The 19,556-nt window shown below is 51.8% G+C and overlaps 1 protein-coding gene across 2 annotated transcripts in view; it reads left to right on the top strand.

Annotated features, from left to right (window-relative positions):
* ACACB (acetyl-CoA carboxylase beta) overlaps nucleotides 1–19,556 on the top strand; it is a 98,670-nt gene that overhangs the window by 7,874 nt on the left and 71,240 nt on the right. For both annotated transcript variants that reach the window (XM_080650748.1, XM_080650747.1), the window contains exon 3: nucleotides 11,084–11,727. In XM_080650748.1, coding sequence (XP_080506874.1) covers nucleotides 11,093–11,727 — 635 coding nt within the window. In that variant the 5' untranslated portion in view covers nucleotides 11,084–11,092. The remainder of the gene's footprint in view (nucleotides 1–11,083; nucleotides 11,728–19,556) is intronic.

Below are 19,556 nucleotides of genomic sequence, written 5' to 3'. Positions count from 1 at the left end.
ATTTATTTATTTATTTATTTATTTATTTAAATATATTTTATTGATTTTTTACAGAGAGGAAGGGAGAGGGATAGAGAGTCAGAAACATCGATGAGAGAGAAACATGGATTCAGCTGCCTCCTGCACAATGCCTACTGGGAATGTGCCTGCAACCAAGGTACATGCCCTTGACCAGAATCGAACCTGTGACCCTTCAGTCCGCAGGCCGACACTCTATCCACTGAGCCACACCAGTTAGGGCTCCTTTTTATTTTTTTATTGATTTCAGAGAGGAAGAGCGTGGGAGAGAGAGATAGAAACATCCATGATGAGAGAGAATCATTAACAGGCTGCCTCCTACAGCCCCACACTGGGGGTCGAGCTTGCAACCCGGGCGTGTGTCCTGAGCGGGAATCGAACCGTGGCCTCCTGGTTCATAGGTCCATGCTTAACCATTGAGCCACACCAGCTGGGCAGGCTTCTCCTTTCTGACAGTTCTCCCGGCTGTGCCCTCACGTTCCTCTGTGATCTTACGCGGTGAGATTAAACCCACATGGGCAGGGCCATCCCTGCGCTGTCCGCTCCGTGTCTCCAGCAGCCGGCGCCACGCCTGGCAGGTGCTTGGGAATTACCAAGCACTGAATGAGTGAATGGTTGCAGGCAGGTTCCGGCACAGAAGGAATAGAAGGGGAGGAGGATGGAATTTCATCTTCGAAGGGGGCGGGGGCCCAGGACCTGGGGCGCGTGGGACAGCCCACGGCGGCAGTTTCTGCAGGGACGGCTCTCATGAGATGTTAGAGGAATAGGTGAGCCCGATTAGCCTTTGAGACAGACGCACTCCTCTTACATTTCTCTATAGCAGGGCTGGTCCGGAACCATTTGGGCCAGTTTTGCCTGGGCTGGCAAATCAGCCTCCATCAAAAGTTCAGTTTGGGGCCTGTCCTGGTTGCTCAATTGCTTAGAGCAGCGGTCACCAACCTTTCAGACCTCACGGACCTTCAGTGGTCCGTGGACCACCGGTTGGCAACCGCTGGCTTAGAGTGTCGTCCCGAAACACCAAGGTTGTGGGGTGGGTCCCTGGTCGGGGCACCTACAAGAATCAATGAATGAATGCATAAATAATAGAACAACAAATCGATGTTTCTCTCTCTCCCTCTTTCTCTCTAAAATCGTTTTTTTAAAAACATGCGATTTGGCTCTCCAGGCATTAGCTGAGCACCTACCGTGTGCCAGGCACTGCCCAAGCGCACCTTTCTAGGCCAACACTCCTGGAGAACCGTGGGCCTCGGTACTCTGAGCCTTTTCCCGAGATTCACAGACGTTCCTCCAATGTGCTTTCCTCTCCAAAGTCGTTTCCACATCCGTGGCACCTGCAGCTGCACACCCGCTGGGCCCTAAGGGCGAGGGGATTTGGATTTGGCACAAAAGCTCAGGCTTGTTCGCTTATGCAAATAGCATTCGCTGGGATTCTCTGGAGGCCCAGATGCTCTGACATGTGCTAAGTTTGAGAACTGCTGACTCTCCCTGGGTCTTATTTCTGGGCTTCTGGTTCCACCCAGTTGAGAGGATAGCCAGTTCCTCACTGGGATCAACAGCCTGCTCACCCGCACCTATTACACATCCTGGCCCCGGAGTCGAGCAGAACAGGTTTGGCTTTCACGGGCCTCCGGGCTGTGTGACTTTGAGCAGGTCACTCCCCGCCGCTGGGCCTTGGGTTTTCTGATGCCTGATTTGCAAACTAGGATAATCCTATCTAATAAAGAGGGAATATGCAATTGGCCATTGCGCCATCACAAAGATTGTGGCTCCCATAGCCACAAGATGGCGGCGCCTAGTCCCCTCAGCCCCGCCGGAGTCCCCCAGTCCTTTCAGCCTAATCAGGGAGGGGGGTGGCAGGCGTACGGTACCGCTGGACCCACCCTCAGCCTCCCAGCTGCCCAGCACCAGCCCGAAGTGCAGGCAAGCCTGGGATGGTGGCTGCCCAGCCGACACCTGAGGCATAGGCAAGCTTTGGCTGTCAGCTGCCCAGCCACTTAGGGCCAGCCCGAGGCACAGGCAAGCCTTGGACATCGGCTGCCCAGCTGCCCAGGGCAGGCCTGGGATGGTGACTGCCCAGCTGCCCAGGGCCACCGAGGCTCAGGTAACCAGGGTCGGCCAAGGCTTGTGCTGCTGGCAGTGGCAGTAGCAGCAGAGGTTTGATGGGTGCGTCGCCTTCCCCTGATGGCCAGGTCGCCTCCTGCCCCTGAGGGCTCCCAGACTGAGAGAGGGCAGGTCGGGCTGAGGGACCACCCCCCTCCAGTGCATGAATTTTCATGCACCAGGCCTCTAGTAATAATAATAATGTGAAAGAGATGAGACTAATACTTCCCTTGTAGGGCTGCTATGAGGGGTCAGTGAGATTCTGGATGCAAGATGCTCGCTATAATGGAAGGCGTTGTTGTTTTTTAAATATATTTTATTGATTTTTTACAGAGAGGAAGGGAGAGAGATAGTTAGAAACATCAATGAGAGAGAAACATCAGATCAGCTGCCTCCTGCACACCCCCTACTGGGGATGTGCCCGCAACCAAGGTACATGCCCTTGACTGGAATCAAACCTGGGACCCTTTTGATTTTTTACAGAGAGAAAAGGAGAGGGATAGAGAGTTAGAAACATCAATGAGAGAGAAACATCGATCAGCTGCCTCCTGCACACTCCCTACTGGGTATGTACCCGCAACTAAGGTACATCCCCTTGACCGGAATCGAACCTGGGACCCTTCAGTCCGCAGACCGACGCTCTATCCGCTGAGCCAAACCGGTTAGGGCATGAGAAGAGTCTATTCTTAGACGTGAGGATTGCAATTCGGTTGCTCTCCCCAAGCATTTGTCCTCCGGTGTAAGGAAGTGTGACCTTGCACCAGCACCCTTGGCCACAAGCGCAGGCAGGTGTCGGTGAGGTTCTTGGATGACACAAGGGACCCCTCCCTCCACTGTCACCTGGAAGTTGTCACATATTCTCTTTAGATGCAAAAGTATTAAAACAAATGATTGTCCCTCACAATAGAACCAGTTTGCTAATTGCTGCTCCTGGCTTAGTACCTTTGGTAGAGTCCCCATCTTTAGCCAGTAGAGTTATTAACTTACCATCTAGCAAGGTGCCAAGAGCAAATTCTGCTTGAGATGTCCTGCCCCCTTAGTGACCTGGTGAACTCCTATTCAGCCTTCAAAGCCCCAGAGCGGATGTCCTCTTCTCTTAGCTCTCCTTCTCACCCATCTCCACCCCTGAAAGGAGTTCTCTCTGAATTGCCTTCCAGATGTGACTTCTCCTGATTCCGGTGTTCCAGTGGCTAGATGTTGATTTGAAAGGCATTTTCTTTATCTGGATGGAACTCTCCTGTATCTTGCACACCCTTTCCCAGGAGAAGAATCCCAAAGCTAGAGAAGTGCTCTTGTTATTTATTTCTCGGTTACATTTGTGTTCCTTAGGAGTGGACACACAGATTTAAAAACAAGAGCCCAACTGGGCGTGGCTCAGTGGTTGAGCCTCAACCTATGAACAAGGAGGTCACGATTCAACTCCCAGTCAGGGCACATGCCCGGGTTTCGGGCTTGATCCCCAGTGTGGGGTGTGCAGGAGGCAGCCGATCCATGATTCTCATCCATTGATGTTTCTATCTCTCTCTCCCTCTCCCTTCCTCTCTGAAATCAATAAAAATATATTTTTTTAAATAAAGGCTGTGATTTTGTGGTGGTGGTGGGGTGTTCTCTCTCTCCCTGGCCCTTCTCATGTGCATGCCGTGTTGGCCACCTGGAAAGGAACTGAAGGTGACCTCTGGCCATCAGCCAATAAGTCAGACAGAGAAAGGGAAATGCCATGTGATTTCACTTATATTTAGAATCTAAAGAACAAAATAAGTGAAGAAATAAAACAGAAACAGACTCATAGACACAGAGAACAGACCGACCGTTGGCAGAGGCGGCGGGGGGAGGGCTGGGGGACTGGGTGAAAAAGGTGAAGGTATTAGGAAGTACAGATGGGTAGTTACAGAATGGTCTCAGGGATATAAAGTCCAGCTTAGGGAATACAGTCAGTCATATTGTAATAACAATGTGTGGTGCCAGGTAGGTCCTGGAAATATCAGGGGGAACGTTGTGTAAAGTATATGATTGTCTAACCACTATGCTCCACACCTGAAACCAATGATAAAATAACTCTGAATGTAAACTGTAATTGAAACATAAATTTTAAAAAATCTTCTTTGAATAACATAAACACTCCACCCCCTGCTCCAAACACACACAGTCCTTGGGAACATCCTCATTGGATGAAGGAACAGATGAGAAGTTAGTTCAGCCAAACTCACGCTGAAGCCCCAGAGATGTCTCCCCTTTGGAAAGGTGCCTGCCTGGGTGCCCCTCCCCAAGCTGCTCATGGCAGGAACCCTGAGAAGCTGGGGTGAGTCCTGGGAGGGTCCCTGACGTGGGGAGCTGCCTGTCTCATCTGGGCTGGCCTATCCTTACGGAGTGGCCTGCATGCCTGACCCGTGTCTTGATGGTGCCCTTAACCAAATGTAAGTCCATTTAAAAAAATATATCTTTATTGATTTTCAGAGAGGAAGGGAGAGGGAGATAGAAACATCAATGATGAGAGAGAATCATTGATTGGCTGCTTCCTGCACATACACACCTGCCCCTTCACTGGGGACCGAGCCCACAACCCGGGCATGTGTCCTGAACGGGAATTGAACTGTGACCTCCTGGTTCATAGGTCGACCCTCAACCACTGAGCCACGCCGGCCGGGCTGTAAGTCCATGTATAGAGGAGGCCCCCACAGCAGAAACCACACTCCTGATCGCCTGCCTCGCTCTCTCCCTTTTGACGCACAAGAAGGGGAACGTTGTGTTCAGTGGCTAATTGGATCTTGGTTGATCCAGTAATCCTGTGAGGTGGGCGAGCTCATGGCAGCGGCTAAGTGAGCCCTACTCAGTGCCCTGCGTAGGTGATTGCATCAACCTCGACAGCCGCATCTTGCAAGCTATGCCCTTATCCGACTTTGCAGATGAGTCACCTGAGGCTTGGAGAGGGTATTGAACTTGCCCAAGGCTCACCCTGCGTGTGGGTGGCAGAGCCTCAATGAGAACGCAGGTCAGTTTCCAAGGCCCCAATCGGGGTGCCCAAGGACAGTGGAATTTGCTGTGATTGGCGCCTCGGTATGGAAGGAGCCCTGGCCCGAAGCTGGGACCTTGGTGCCGGGCGTGGCGGTGTCCCTCATTTCATGTGTGACCTCTGGCCTCTGTTCACCTATAAAACAGGGACACCGGGCTTGCCAAGTGTTGCCCCTTTCAGGCTGTAGGTTGGAGAAGGCGTCTTTTTGGGAAATACTGACCTGTGACACCGCTGGCCCCTTGGGCCGGAGTCCAGGTGCAGGTAGCCGCTGCCAGTCAACTTAATTATCTGTGAATCTGTAGAAGGCCTTCCGCCATCACCTGCCAGCAGGAGGGTCCCTAACCACCCACTCTTCCTCCTGATGCTTTTGCTTCTCTTTCCGTCATGCCCAACTTGGCCAGACCCAGAGTCTGCTGAGACACCGCCCACCGCCTCTTCCCCACAGGCAGGTGTCTGACCGACGCCCACGAGGAACAGACGGCTGCCTCAATCGGTTTCCCTGTCTACACCGGGCGCGCGTGATCCTGGGAGTGTTTTACTTTAGCGACAGACACAGAGTTGGGCAAGGGGGGTGATTGCATGAGCTGAGAAGTAGGCCTAAGTACAGGAATGTGGCAAGCTGGAGGGCGGTGGCCCTGTGGGCCGGGGAGCCCGAGAGCGCAGATAGACTCTTAAGTCCCTGAGCCGGAGGCCAGGTGAGGGCTGAGCAGGGACCTTCACAAATGGCTTCTATTGGCGGGTGACAAATAGGAACATGTGCGGCACAGCTGACTTGGGAGAAAGCTTACCCGTGCTGGGGCACCGGCCGTCCAAACTCCTCCCCCGTGGCCTGATGCGCGCCACCGGCCTCCTGCTGAAAGGTGACACTGCGCGGGCTGGGCTCCCTTAGTCACAGCGGGCGCCTGTCAGACCCAGACGGGGTGCAGCTGGTGGCTGTGTCCACAGTCATGGTAAGTGGCAGGCAGCAAGCCCCGGGAGGTCATCTTGGTGGGAGGAAAAGTCCGAGTGGGAGCTGGGAGTGCCGGCTGACCGCTGACACTCTCCTCTTCTCCCTCAAAGACCTTGCCAGGGATGGGTGTGGGGGGAGGTGGGGGGGGGGAGCTGGAGAGCCAGCTCATGACCTCCTCTCTCTCCAGCCCTCGGCTGGCTGCTGGCCAGCACTGCTTGGAGCCGCGCCGTGGCCTGCATTCGCGTGGCCAGGGCCATGATTGCTCTGGCACCCGGCAGCTGTTGCTTTGGGTTCGGTTTGCAAGAAATAAAAATAGCGTTGGCTGGTGCTTGTCTTTGGGTCAGCTGGGTTATCTCAGCCAAGGGCCACAGCGCGGCATGGCATGGCCCACAGGGTTGCACGGGGAGCCTCTCCTGCCCGTGGAATCAAACTGCAAGCACGGTGGTCCTACACGACGGTGCCGGTCGCCGTGCGGTCCCTTCTTCTATGTAACAGACAGGTGTCTGCTTTTACGACCGTATCCATGTGCTCGTAGTAACCTCTCCACTTTGTGGAATTGATTAATCGGACCCATGTGCTGGTAGTAACACCCTCCGCTTTATGGAATTAATTTACATCCACCATGGGGGTGGGGCAGGGGGAAAGGTGTGGGTGCTGGGCTTGGATTTGAGCGAACTCAAGGTGCTGAGCTTCCGGTGCCTCAGTTTACCAACAGTGAAATGGGACTAAAGTAGTGGCAGCAGCAATAACAATTCCCATCAAGTTGTTCTAAGGATTGGAAGCTGGAAGGCACTCTCTGCTCGCGATGGTTTCTGTATGTGTAAGTGCTGTACGTGTCTATGTGTTATTGGAAGGGCAGTTGTGAGGCGGGAAAATGGGGCAAGAATTGGCATCCCCATTTTACAGATGAGGAAACTGAGACTCAGTTTCTTTGGGAGCTTTCTCAAACAGTTCCCCCATTTGGCCCCAGGTGCTTACTCGTGTGGTGGCCTTGGGGTCCTGTCCTTACTCTACAAAGAAAGTGGAGGGACCCTGGGGTGTTTCGTGCAGGTAGCTCTCACAAGGCAGGTTTTGGGGTGTTAGTTGTAATGGCCCCCGTCGGAATAACAGCAGGCCTTCAAGGATTTGCAGAGCAAGAGAGGGCGCCAAGGTAAGCTTGGCAGCTTCACCCCCATCCCTCCATCCCCACCGCGCGTGTGTCTCTGCCCATCTGCCCACCCACTCACTCCCTGTCTTTGCGCCCACCACCTATTCATCCTTCCACCCACAGTCCCAGCCAGGATTTCCGGAGCAAATTCCCTAAGAGCTTGCCTAATGCAAAACTTGGGAATCCGTGTAAAGAATGTATTCTCAAGCCGGGCCAGCATGGCTCAGTAGTTGAGGATTGGCCAATGAACCAGGAGGTCACAGCTCCATTCTTGGTTAGGACACATGCCCGGGTTGCAGGCTCCATCCCGGGGGGGCGGGGGGGTGGTGGACGGGAGGAGGGAGGGGAGAGGGTGCAGGAGGCAGCCCATGGATGATTCTCTCTCATCACTGATGTTTCTATCACTCCCTTTCCCTTCCTCTCTGAAATCAATAAAAAAATATGTTTTTTTTAAAAAAAAAGAAGGTATTCTCAGGATTCCTAAGTCCCAAGCCCCCTTGTAGCACATGTTTTCCTTGATGCTGCTCTGGTTTGCTCAGCATTTCAAGTTCATGCACTGTTTTCACTGTTTCTTAGCGCTCACAATTTCAGACATGAACATTTTAAATGTGCCTAAACTTGGCCACATTGGGACAAGGTGTCCTGCTTGGCACTCAACTTCAGAACCGCCACTGAGACACCCGGCTCATTCCCGGGGCGTTCCTGACACAGTCCCAGAAACAGGGCCCTAAAATCCAAATTCCAGCTCACTTCAGGCCATCTGTTGGTGCTCAGTGTGTGTGCATGGATTTGTCATTCATTCGATACACACATTTTGAGCAACAACTGGGCACCAAGCACCAGGCTGGGCACAAGGATCCAGAAATGAATGACAAACGGTTCATATCCCCACGGGACTTCCGAAATGGGCCAGGGAGACCGGTGACTGTGCGTCAGTGTTACCAGGATGGAGGTCTGTACTCGCTGGTGATGGCGGCAGTCCAGTCCGAAGCCAGCTGAGCAAAGAGCCTGGTGGGAGCGGGCTGGGGAGTTGTGAAGGTGCTTGGCCAGTGTGGCCAGCAGAGGGCGTGAGAGGGGGAGTGGCCCTTCTACCCCCACCATGCCCTCCGGCCTAGGGAGGAAGTGGGTAGGACTGCAACCTGTTGGAGCCTCTGGGGGAGCCAGGATAACCTTGGCAGCGTTTTTTGGTGATGCCATCTGCCAATTGCTAATTTCAAAATTTGTCCTGAGGACAAGTGTAAGCCTGCCGTTTCAGGACTCTGACATTTCTTACGCTCTCCTTGAGGACTTACTCTATGCAAGAAATGAGTAAGACATAGACTCTGTTCCCAGAAGCTCCCACCTCACCTCAGGGGCCAGAAGCGGGAGGGAGGGAGTAGATGGGAAAGTTTAGACCACTGATTCTCACCCAAGGGCAATTAAAAAAAAAAAAGTATTTTAATTGATTTCAGAGAGGAAGGAAGAAAGAGAGAGAAAGAGAGAAGCATCAATGATGAGAATCACTGATCAGCTGTCTCCTGCACGCCCCCTACTGGGCACTGAGGCGGAAACCCGGGCATGTGCCCTTGACTGGAATCAAACTCGGGACCCTTCAGTCTGCAGGCTGATGCTCTATCCACTGAGCCAAACCAGCTAGGGCACCCCAGGGCAATTTTGTTCCCCAGGGATAGTTGGCAACCTCCTGAGACATTTTTGGTTGTCACAACGAAAGGGAGTGAGCTACTGCCCTCTAGTGGGTGGAGGCGAGGGATGCCGCTCCACATCCTACAATGCACGGACCGTCTCCTCCACAAAGAATTCTCCGGTCATGCCAGGGTGAGGGCAAGGCTTGGGCCTCAGAAAGTTGGAAAGTTTATGCTATGAACACGTGTGTACATGTATGTGTGTGTCCCTGTTCTTGGTTCTTTTGGAATATACCTAGTTGAATAGCGGAGGTGAGAGTGGTCACCCTTGTCTTATTCCTGATCTTAGGGGGCAAGCATGGCAGTCTTTCACTATTGAGTAGATATTAATATTTCATAAATGTGCGTTGTGACTTTGAAGTTCCTTTCTATTCTTAGTTTTCTGAGTGTTTTAATCAGGAGAGGCTGCTGGGTTTTCTTAAATGCTTTTCCGGGTCCATTGAGATGATCACGTGTTTTTTTCCCCTCTGTTTTACTCCTGTGGTTTGTTCCGTTGGTGGATGTTGAACCGCCCTTGACTGACCCTTTTTTTTTTTAAACAAAACCTTGATGGTCTTAAAAAGAATCCTCCTGGCCCCGTGGATTACCTAGAAAATTTCCTTGACAACAACATTTTGGCAAGTTCCATTGGCCAATGTGGGCAAGAGTGTGGGCCATGGAGTTCTGGGAAAACTTGAGAACTTTTCCCTTAAGAACATTGTGTTGAAACGAAAAAAAGGGGAAAAAAAAGAACTCTTTTAGATACTTCATTGGTATGCTTAAGCTTTGTGATTTGTTGTTTTTTAATCCTCACCCGAGGATATTTTTCCATTGATTTTTAGAGAGCATGGACGAGAGAGGGAAAGACAGAGAGAAACATCAATGTGAGAGAAACACATCAATTGGTTGCCTCCTGCATGCGCCCTAACCAGGGCCCAGGCCAGGCAGTGGCCTGCAATCAAGGTACGTGCCCTTGACCGGAATTGAACCCGGGACCGTTCGGTCCGCAGGCCAATGCTCTAGCCACTGAGCCAAACCAGCTAGGGCTAGGGAAGTCTTTTTTTAGATAACAGCTTTATTGAAATGTAAGTCACACATCAGAAAACTTACTCGTGTAAAATTCAGTGTTTTTTAGAGTTGTGCAACCATCACTGCCGTGAATTTTAGAACACTTTCATCATTCCAAACAGACACCTTTAGCTCTCACCCGTATCCCACAAGCCTTAGGCAACCACTGATCTTCTGTCTCTCTGAATTTGCCTATTGTGGGCACATCGTCTACATGGAATCATACGACATGGGGTGTTTCTTTTCCGTAGCACATTTTCTTTTTTCTTTTTTTAATATATATTTTATTGATTTTTTACAGAGAGGAAGGGAGAGGGATAGAGAGTTAGAAACATCGATGAGAGAGAAACATCGATCAGCTGCCTCCTGCACACCTCCTACTGGGGATGTGCCCGCAACCAAGGTACATGCCCTTGACCGGAATCAAACCTGGGACCCTTCAGTCCGCAGGCCGACGCTCTATCCACCAAGCCAAACCGGTTAGGGCCATAGCACGTTTTCAAGATGCATGCATGTTTTATTATGTATCAGCGTTTCGTTCTTTTTTTATGGCTACATAATATTCCATTGTATGGATGGACCACATCTTGTTTATCCACTCATCAGTTAATGGACATTTGTATTGTTTCAACTGTTTGGATATTACGATGCTGTCACAGAGTCCTTTAAGTACGTGATCTCATTTAGTTCTCTCTCACATGCACGTTTCTGATTCATGGCGAGCATGTGTTAGCATTCCTAAATGAGCGGTGAGCAACCAGAGTCAGAGGGCTAAGGAACGCTCCCGAGACCAAGCACAGGATGGGCAGGAGCTGCGAGGAGGACCCTTCTCCACTCTGTCCCTGGCTTCTCTCCTCTGGCTGTCTTGACCGAATACACAGATTCCCGACTGCCTCTCATCCCACTCGCTCCTTTAAGAGAGAAATAACTCCCTCTGGTCTCTCTGGTGGCTCAGTTGGTTGAGCTTCGTCCTGTGCACTGAAAGGTCCCTGGTTCAATTCCCAGTCAGGGTACATGCCCAGGTTCTCTCTCTCAAATCAATAAAAAAAAATATATATATTTTTTAAAAAATTAAAAAGAGAAATAACTCAGCCATAGATACTAAAGAATCTCTCCTTTTCTCCTTGCAGGTTTTCTGAATGACCCTGTTGCTTTTTCTGTGTTGTCTGATTCTCTCCTGCCTGACCTTTTCCTGGTTAAAAATCTGGGGAAAAATGACAGACTCCAAGCCAGTCACCAAGAATAAATCGGAGGCAAGCTTCATCTCAAGCCAGGAGCCCTTTCCAGCGCCCAACAGCTCAGAGGAGCCACCGCAGAAAAATGGAGACAGCAGCTCTTTGCCAAAGACTCCTAACCAGGCGGAGCCGGCCTCCGCAAAAGGTCCCAAAGATGCCGATCGGCAAAGAACCTCCAGGCCACCCCGACACAGGAATCCCTCAAAAAGCCCCCTCCCCTCCCGTGATGCCTCCCCAGCCAGTGGGACAAGGACCCAAGGCCTGGAGGCCCCAGACACCAATGGCCTGTCCTCGCCCGCCAGGCCCCAGGCCCGAGCCAGGACCCTCTCCAAAGAAGACCAGAAGCAGGCGCATATCAAGAGGCAGCTGATGACCAACTTCATCCTGGGCTCCTTTGACGACAACTCCTCTGACGAGGACCCGGGTACTGGCTCGGGCCGAGAATCTTCCCGCAAGGGCAGCAGGGCCAGCCTGGGGGCCCTGACCCTGGAGGCCGCTCGGGCTGCAGGCGACTCTGAGACCCTTGTCCCCGCTATGAGGTAATGTGTGCCCTTTTTGTCCTCGTAACCAGAAGGGTGGTGCAGAGTTAGGGAGTGGTCTTTACCCTCCCCCTCCCCCGCCACCGCTCCGTCAAGCCATCCTTGGATGCCAGCGCTTCCAGGGTATCTGTGTGAAAAGCAGATGTTACCCTTCTCTGCTTCCTTCCTCCCCTCCTTTCAGAATCGTCTCTTAAATACCTACTGTGTGAACAGGAAGCTGGCTTTCTAGGCAATCTCAGCCCCGTTGGGGAAGAGGGCTCTGCATGTAACTAGTTATAATTTAAGCCAAATGAGCTTAAGCCACAAGGGATGACGGGAGCCTGGAGGGCAGGACAGTTTCCCTGCCTCTTAAAGAGACATTCCTTTATTTGTTCGTTTGTCCATTCGTTTATTCAGCAGGGAGCTACTAACCGAGAAGCAGGCCTTCCCCCAGGGATGCCTATAAAGCAGAAACTCACATCCCAAATCCTGGAACCAATGTTGTCCGGTGGTGACCTTTTGGAGGATTTTATTTTCTTATCAAGCCTTGCCACCTCCATTCCCAAATTATAAAAGGAACGCAGTCGATCCCGGTAGAAAAGGCGCCAACCAGAACCTCACAGGCCGGGGTGGGGGGGTGAGGGGTAGGCTCCCTTACTGGCTGTTCTTTTAAGCAGTTCTGGTATTTGCTCTGCCAAAATGAGAGAAACCTGGCTGAGGACATGGGTTCTTCCATAGGGACCCACGTTTCCAGGGAGCTTCATTTTAACCCTGGTTCCTGGAAGTAAGAGATTGAGAAAAAAGAAAATGCGAGTGTGTCCTATGAGGATGATCTCCAGGGAGAGTTTTTTTTTTAGAGAGAGTGGAAGGAAGGAGAAGAGACACAGAGAGAAACATCGATGTGAGAGAGACACATCGATGGGTTGCCTCCTGCACACACCCTGACCTGAGCTGGGGATCAAGCCTGCAACCAAGGTACACGCCCTTGACTGGAATCGAACCCAGGACCCTTCAGTCCGAGGGCCGACTCTCTAACCACTGAGTAAAACCGGCTGGGGCCAGGGGAAACTATTCTGAGCTTCTGGAAGGGTTACAGGAAGAGAGGGCTTCAGGGTCCGGTACAAAGAGTACCCGGGTCAACCCTGGCTCTGCCCCCCTGCCCACTCTGTGACCTTGGGCTTGGCATTTGACCTCTCCCACCTGCATCCCTCATCTGCAGAATGGTGAAGGGATTAAAAGGGATGATGTCTGTAAAGTATGCACAGCGTTTGGTGCACAATAGGTGCTTAATAAGCATGAGATTCCTCTCCAGCTCCTGTCCTGGGCTGGTCCTCTGCCCAATAGCACCCACCTCACCCACCACTCGAATTTAGCCAGAGCTTCCCCACCCGCTTCTACCTAAAGATAATATAAATTACCCATCTATCTCCTCTAACAATGATACTAGGCTGGCGGTGGATCCCCATTTTACAGATGACAAAACCGAGGCCCAGAGAGGTGAAGTGCCTTTCCCAAGATCCCACAGTGCGAGCTCTCTAGTAATCTTAAACATTCTCTCCCCTCCAAACCCCATTCTTTCCCTCAGTGTGGCAATTTCAGCAGCGATTAGGGAAAGCAGTTTATTAAACCAAGTCACCGAAATTGATGAACCACAGAGATTAGGGTAGAAGTGGATGTCCAGTGTGTATGTGGGGGGGTGTGTGCTAAGTGATATCTAAGTAGGAGGGTTGGCAAGATACCTTAATTACAAGAGCTCCAGCAGGAAACAAGAGGGTCCATCCTAACTGGAAGATGGGAAATCTATATATATAAAAGGCTAATATGCAAAGTGTCCCCGCGGGAGTTCGACTGGGAGACCGGGAGTTCTATTGCTTGCTATGACATGCGCTGACCACCAGGGGGTGGCACGGAATGAAGTAAGGCCCCTGCTGTCAGCTGGCAGCCAGGGAAGGGCTCCAGCCAGCAGCCAGAAGGAAGGCCCCGGCCGGCAGCCGGAAGGCCCTGATCGGCCCTGATCTCTGGCCAGGCCTAGGGACCCTACCCATGCATGAATTTCATGCACCGGGCCTCTAGTGTACAAATAAACAAGCCCATAAGATAGTTTCCAAGTGTGTCCAAGGCCAAGAAGGAAACAGGGTACAGGAGAGGGGATTATTAAGAGACAGTATTTTAGAAACGTGTGTGCAGGTCAGGGAAGAGCTCTTAGAAGAAGTAACTTTCAAACTAGACCTGAGCAGGCCCACAGGACTTTCTAGAATGGGACGTTCGAGAACTGGGCTGCCCGATATGCAGCTTATGGAGGGCCGCTGCTGGGGTCTTCTCTTACACAGGGTGGTGACGCCTTACCCCGGACCCCAGGTCAAAGGCTCCGGCCACTTTCAGATGCGGGTCATTGAGTTCGGGGGTGCAGGCTGGCGCCCTGCCTGCCACCAGCTGGAGCATCAGTGGAAGTGGTGACAGAGTCCCTGTTACTTCCAGGAAGTTCCCTTCATTAGTATGATGTGTGGGGGTTTCTCCTGATCCATTGCTCAATCGTCTGCACCCTCAGGCAAATCTCCAAACCTTTTGGGCCCAGTTTCTGCAAAATGGAAGCAGAGAATAGGGGCTCTCACTCCTTCCCCATTCTCAGACAGAAAGCAAAGGCCTAGAGAGTTTATCCCAGGGCCTGGGGATCTTCCCTGCCCCCTGCAGTTTTCTTGGGCGCCACCCAAGGACACCTTGTGGCCCACATGGCTCTCCTCTCTTCCTGCCAGCCCAACTACTGGGAGACTGGCAAGGCCATGGATGGAAAATGCATGTGCTTAATATATGGGGGGATGGCCCTAACCGGTTTGGCTCAGTGCATAGAGCAGGGGTGGGCAAACTTTTTGACTCGAGGGCCACAATGGGTTCTTAAACTGGACCGGAGGGCCGGAACAAAAGCATGGATGGAGTGTTTGTGTGAACTAATATAAATTCAAAGTAAAGGAGCGGAGGGGAGAGCAAGAGAACCCTCCGCTCTTTCGGCTCCGCGGGCCGGATAGAACAGCCGAACGGGCCAGATCCGGCCCGCGGGCTATAGTTTGCCCACAGCTGGCATAGAGCATTGGCCTAGGGACTGAAGGGTCCCAGGTTCGACTCCGGTCAAGGGCATGTACCTTGGTTGCAGGCACATCCCCAGTTGGGGGTGTGCAGGAGGCAGCTGATCGATGTTTCTAACTATCCCTCTCCCTTCCTCTCTGTAAAAAATCAATAAAATATATTTTAAAAAAATATGTGGGGGGATGCTCTTTTCCTTTTCTTTTTAATCTTCAGCTGAGGATATGCTTATTGATTTTATTTTATTAAAAACTTTTTGTGTGTTTATTAATCCTCACCCGAGGATATTTTTTTCCATTGAGGGTAAGAGAGTGGAAGGGAGAGACACAGAGAGAGAAACATTGATGTGAGAGAGAAACATCGATGTGAGAACATCAGTGGGTTGCCTTCTGTTTGTGCCCCAATCGGGCATCGAACCTGCAACCTAGGTATGTGCCCTAACTGGGAATTGAACCCGCCACCTTTCGGTGCTTGGGAAGATGCTCCAACTAACTGAGCCACCGGGCCAAGGCTGGAGGGACGCTCTCTGAAGCGGTCTGCAAAGGGGCCGCCTTCTTCCTGCTGTGCCCTCCGCATCCCAGAATACTCACACTTGCCGCTTCCTTCTGGGCCTTTGCACTTGCTGTGCCCTCTGGGTGGAAATGCTCCCTTTTCTTCTTCACGCCCTAGACTCCCTCCCCACCCCCCAGGGCCTGCGCCACGGCCCTGACCTGTGCTGTCCCACAGCGCCCTGTGCACTTGGCTGAGTGCTCTGCTCTCACCTCTTGAGATTCTTAATGACTTTTGAACACGGGCGCACACATCTTGCCGTGGGCCTCGTAAATTCTACAGCCGGTCCTGCCTCCACCTCCGGCTTTTTCCCGTCAGAGTGTCTGTCTCCGAGGGTCTTCCCTGTCCCCCTCCCACTTTTAAAGTTTCCCCCCTCGTGCCCCGTTTCTTTTCTTTTGTTAAATAATTCTTTATTGTTGAAAGTATTACATATGTCCTGATTTCCCCCCCATTGACTCCCTCCAGCCCGCCCCCTCCCCAGGCCCTCACCAGCCCACTGTCGGTGGCCATGGGCCATGCGTATATGCATCAAAGGTCCTTGGTTGATTACCTCCCTCCCACCCACCCTCCTCCGCCTTCCCTCCCAGATTCCCCACTGTGTGCCAGGCTTCCATGTCTCTGGATCCACTCCGTTCATCAGTTTATTTTGTTACTTAGATTCCACATTTGAGTGAGATCATGTGACACTTGTCTTTCTCTGACTCACTTATTTCACTTAGCATGATCCTCTCCAGGTCCCTCCATGCTATCTCAAAGGGTAAGAGATTCTTCTTTTTCACTGCTCATGCCCCATTTCTTGATCGGTCATCCTGATGTGTTGTCTTCACAACCCTCAATCACTCTGTGAGATCGTCTTCAATGTCCTGATGTGTTTACTGAGTTGTGACCTGCCTCCTGCCGGCTCCATGAAACCAGGGGCCTCCGCTGTTCCCCACTCCCCAGCCTAGTGCCAGCTCACCGTAGACTTTTGATAAATATTTGCCAAATGCATGAATGAAACGGGCAACCCATCTTGTCAAAGACAGAATTCTGGTTTCCCACGCCGTGTAGAACACCTGATGAATGGGATGGTGGAATGGGTGGATGCATGAATGAATGAACGAATAGACATTTCTGTGTTGCTCTTGAGCAGAAGTAGAACGTATGCATACAATTCTTTTTGTAGAAATCTTGTGACTGAGTAGACTAGTTCTGGGGTTAAACTCCCAAGTTTGAATTTTTCTCCTGCTTTTAAATGTGGTTAGGTATTCTCCCCCATCCCTGCCATTTTCCCACCCAGTGACTTGGTGCTGTCTGTTCAGATCTCTCCCCCTCCCCCCCGTCTCTTCCCTTTGGGGTTCATCTGGGGCCAGGACTTGGGACTTGGCCTTTCCTTGCACTTGGAAACAGTCCCCGAGGATTGGAGTTCCCATGTAACCCTCAGAAACAGAGGCGATGAGAACATGCGTGATGTGGCAGAATAGACGTTCACGGACCAGGACAGGAAGGTGGGCCCGTTTTGTTGAACAAGCAGCAGAGTGGTTAGGGCACAGTGGGCTTGGGGTGAGCTGCCAGGTCCCAAGCCGCCTCTCGCTAGCTTGTTATCCTCAGTGCTGCCCTGGGGGGTGCGCATGTGTGGACCGAGTGGGACGGATGGGTTCGGGATTGCACAACTCAGCCCTGAGAGTCAGAGTTACGAAACTCAAGTTCATGAGTTGGCGTTGAACTCCTTTACCAGCAAACCTGCCTGGAATAGTTGTGGTTATTTGTAGTCTTTATCCCATTTTGTGTGACTGTTCATGTCTTCTGCTGGCGAAATATTAACATGAAAATGCGAAGCATTAAGTGTTACCTTCCTAAAAAAAAAAAAAAAAAAAAAAAAAAAAAAATCCCGCAATTCCGAAGCCTGTGAGGCCCCGTGAGTTTTGGAAAAAGGACTGTGGATACGTGTATGTCACGAGCTTAGAACATCCCTGGCACATAATAAGCACAAAAAATGCTTGTGCTTAATAAACATGTGCGTGTGGTGGGAAGGAGTGTCTCCGGATAATTAATCATCGCTGTCTCTATGTGGTATGATTATCCATAATTTAAATTTTCTTCTGTGTTTTCTAACTTTCTGCTGTAAATATTGTTATAACAAGTTTTAACAGTGTTTAATAATAAAACATAACAGATATTGGAGGGGCCCCACACGCACGGCTCAGTGGTTGAGCTTTGACCTATGAACCAGTAGGGGGCGTGCAGAAGGCGGCCGGTAGATCATTTTCTTGCATATTGATCTTTCTGTCTCTCTCTCCCTCTCCCTTCCTCTCTGAAATCAATAAAGATTTTTTAAAAGGATATTGGAGGGGAGTCAACCAGTCATCTCACTTCCTAGATAAGAAGCTGAGGGCTGGAGAGGTTCGGGGGTCTGTCCGAGGTCTCCCAGCAAGATCACCTTAGGCCCGCCCAGAGCACCGCTTGAACCCAGACCCTCCGCAGAAGCAGGTTAGAAAGTGGTCTGAAAACTCCCGGTATTGATGTTGCCACCTCACCTGGGCTCCAGCGAAGGCCCCTCCTCCCTCCTTCTAACTTGTTCTTTCCCTTAATGGAAGAGGCAGGAGACGGGACCACTGATCAAGCACCCATTCCGCTGTGTGATCCTGGGGACACCACCTCCCCTCTCTGGGCCAGACTGGATGCTCCGAGGTCCTCTGTGGCTCTAACAGTCTTGGCTTTGGTTTCTTTGTGTGTGGAGAGTCGGTAGGGGCTGGGAGATGGGGAGAAGAGAGCAGCTGGAAAATTGGAAAAAGCACGTTCATTTATAACCATTTTCTCCTTTGCTAATTACCGCAGAGGGTCTGGGTTCCAGGCAAGTTCAGAACGAGCTAAGAGATGCAATGGTCAAGGGCGGTAGCTGAGGTTTGTCCCCTCCATTCATTGGCTTGGGAGCTCTTTTTGCAGCCCTGCAGGTGGGCGCCAGGCGCTGTGATTGGCACTGTGGACGCATAGACAATGAGACCTGGCCCCTGCCCTCAGGAGGACAGGCTCAGGAAGGGCTGAGCGGCCAGGAGCCCAGGACGTTGCCCTTGATAGGTGGAGAGAGTGGTGGAGGGGTTAAGAGCACTCACGTTGGAGGCCAGCTGACTGAGGACTGGCCTGCTGACTCCTCCGCCGGCCATCATGTGACCTGGGGTTGAGCTGTCAGCTTTCTTTTCTTTCTTTCTTTTTTTTTTTAATATATTTTATTGATTTTTTACAGAGTGGAAGGGAGAGGGATAGAGAGTTAGAAACATCGATGAGAGAGAAACATCAATCAGCTGCCTCCTGCACACCTCCTACTGGGGATGTGCCCGCAACCAAGGTACATGCCCTTGACCGGAATCGAACCTGGGACCTTTCAGTCCGCAGGCCGACGCTCTATCCACTGAGCCAAACCGGTTAGGACAAGCTGTCAGCTTTCTGTGCCTCAGCGTCCTCTCAAATGAGGCCACAGTGGCCCCTACCTCACAGGGCCAGAGTCAGGACTGTGAGCACAGCACTTAAAAGCAGGGCCCACCAGGCACTCATTGTCATTAAATGCAAAGCACAGTGTCACAGTAAGGGTCCAGGACCCGCAGGCAGGCAGATCTGGGTTCAAATCTCAGAGCAGTCCCATGACCTCTCTGAGCTGCAATTCCCTTCTCTGTCAAAGCCGGGTAAGACTAGGTCTCCCTTGGAAGTGTGTTGAGATCACACGGGAGGAAGTGCGGGCGTGGATGGCCGCAGGCTGCCATCGGTTGAATGGGCATCTTCCAAAGTTCTTACCTGTGGTCATGGCTGTTCGCACGCCCCACCAGGACTGTGATTTTAAGGTAGGGTAACCTGTGTCCACGGAGGAGGAAGAGGGATTGAAACGGCAGGTGAAGTGTCCCTGAGACAGGCAAACGTACAAACTAGCACGCAGGTGCCTGGGGTTTGCTCTGCCTTTTCCCAGAATGCTCACTTCCACGTGGGAGTTTGAGAGATCTGCAAAGCGAACCTCGAACCCTGGGAAGGCGAGTGGAGTGAGGGTCTGTGGGGGCTGGACATGAAGGAAGGAGCCCGGCCAGGGAGTGAAGGGGCAGCGGAAAGGAAAGGGACCCCTGGGACTTGCATCGCCCCCCCTGTCCTGCATAGCATCGGGGTGGGCTCACAGCGGGCGTCTCCCCAGGCCTCTCCTCTTCACCGTCCCCATCCACCCCTTTCTCATCAGTTCCGAGTAGTGAGCCGCTCATAAAACT

The sequence above is a fragment of the Plecotus auritus genome (assembly GCF_963455305.1).
Source record: "Plecotus auritus genome assembly, chromosome: 13".
Taxonomy (NCBI): Eukaryota; Metazoa; Chordata; class Mammalia; order Chiroptera; family Vespertilionidae; genus Plecotus; species Plecotus auritus.
The sequence above is the reverse complement of the archived record's forward strand: the minus strand, read 5'-3'. Positions and strand labels throughout refer to the sequence as shown.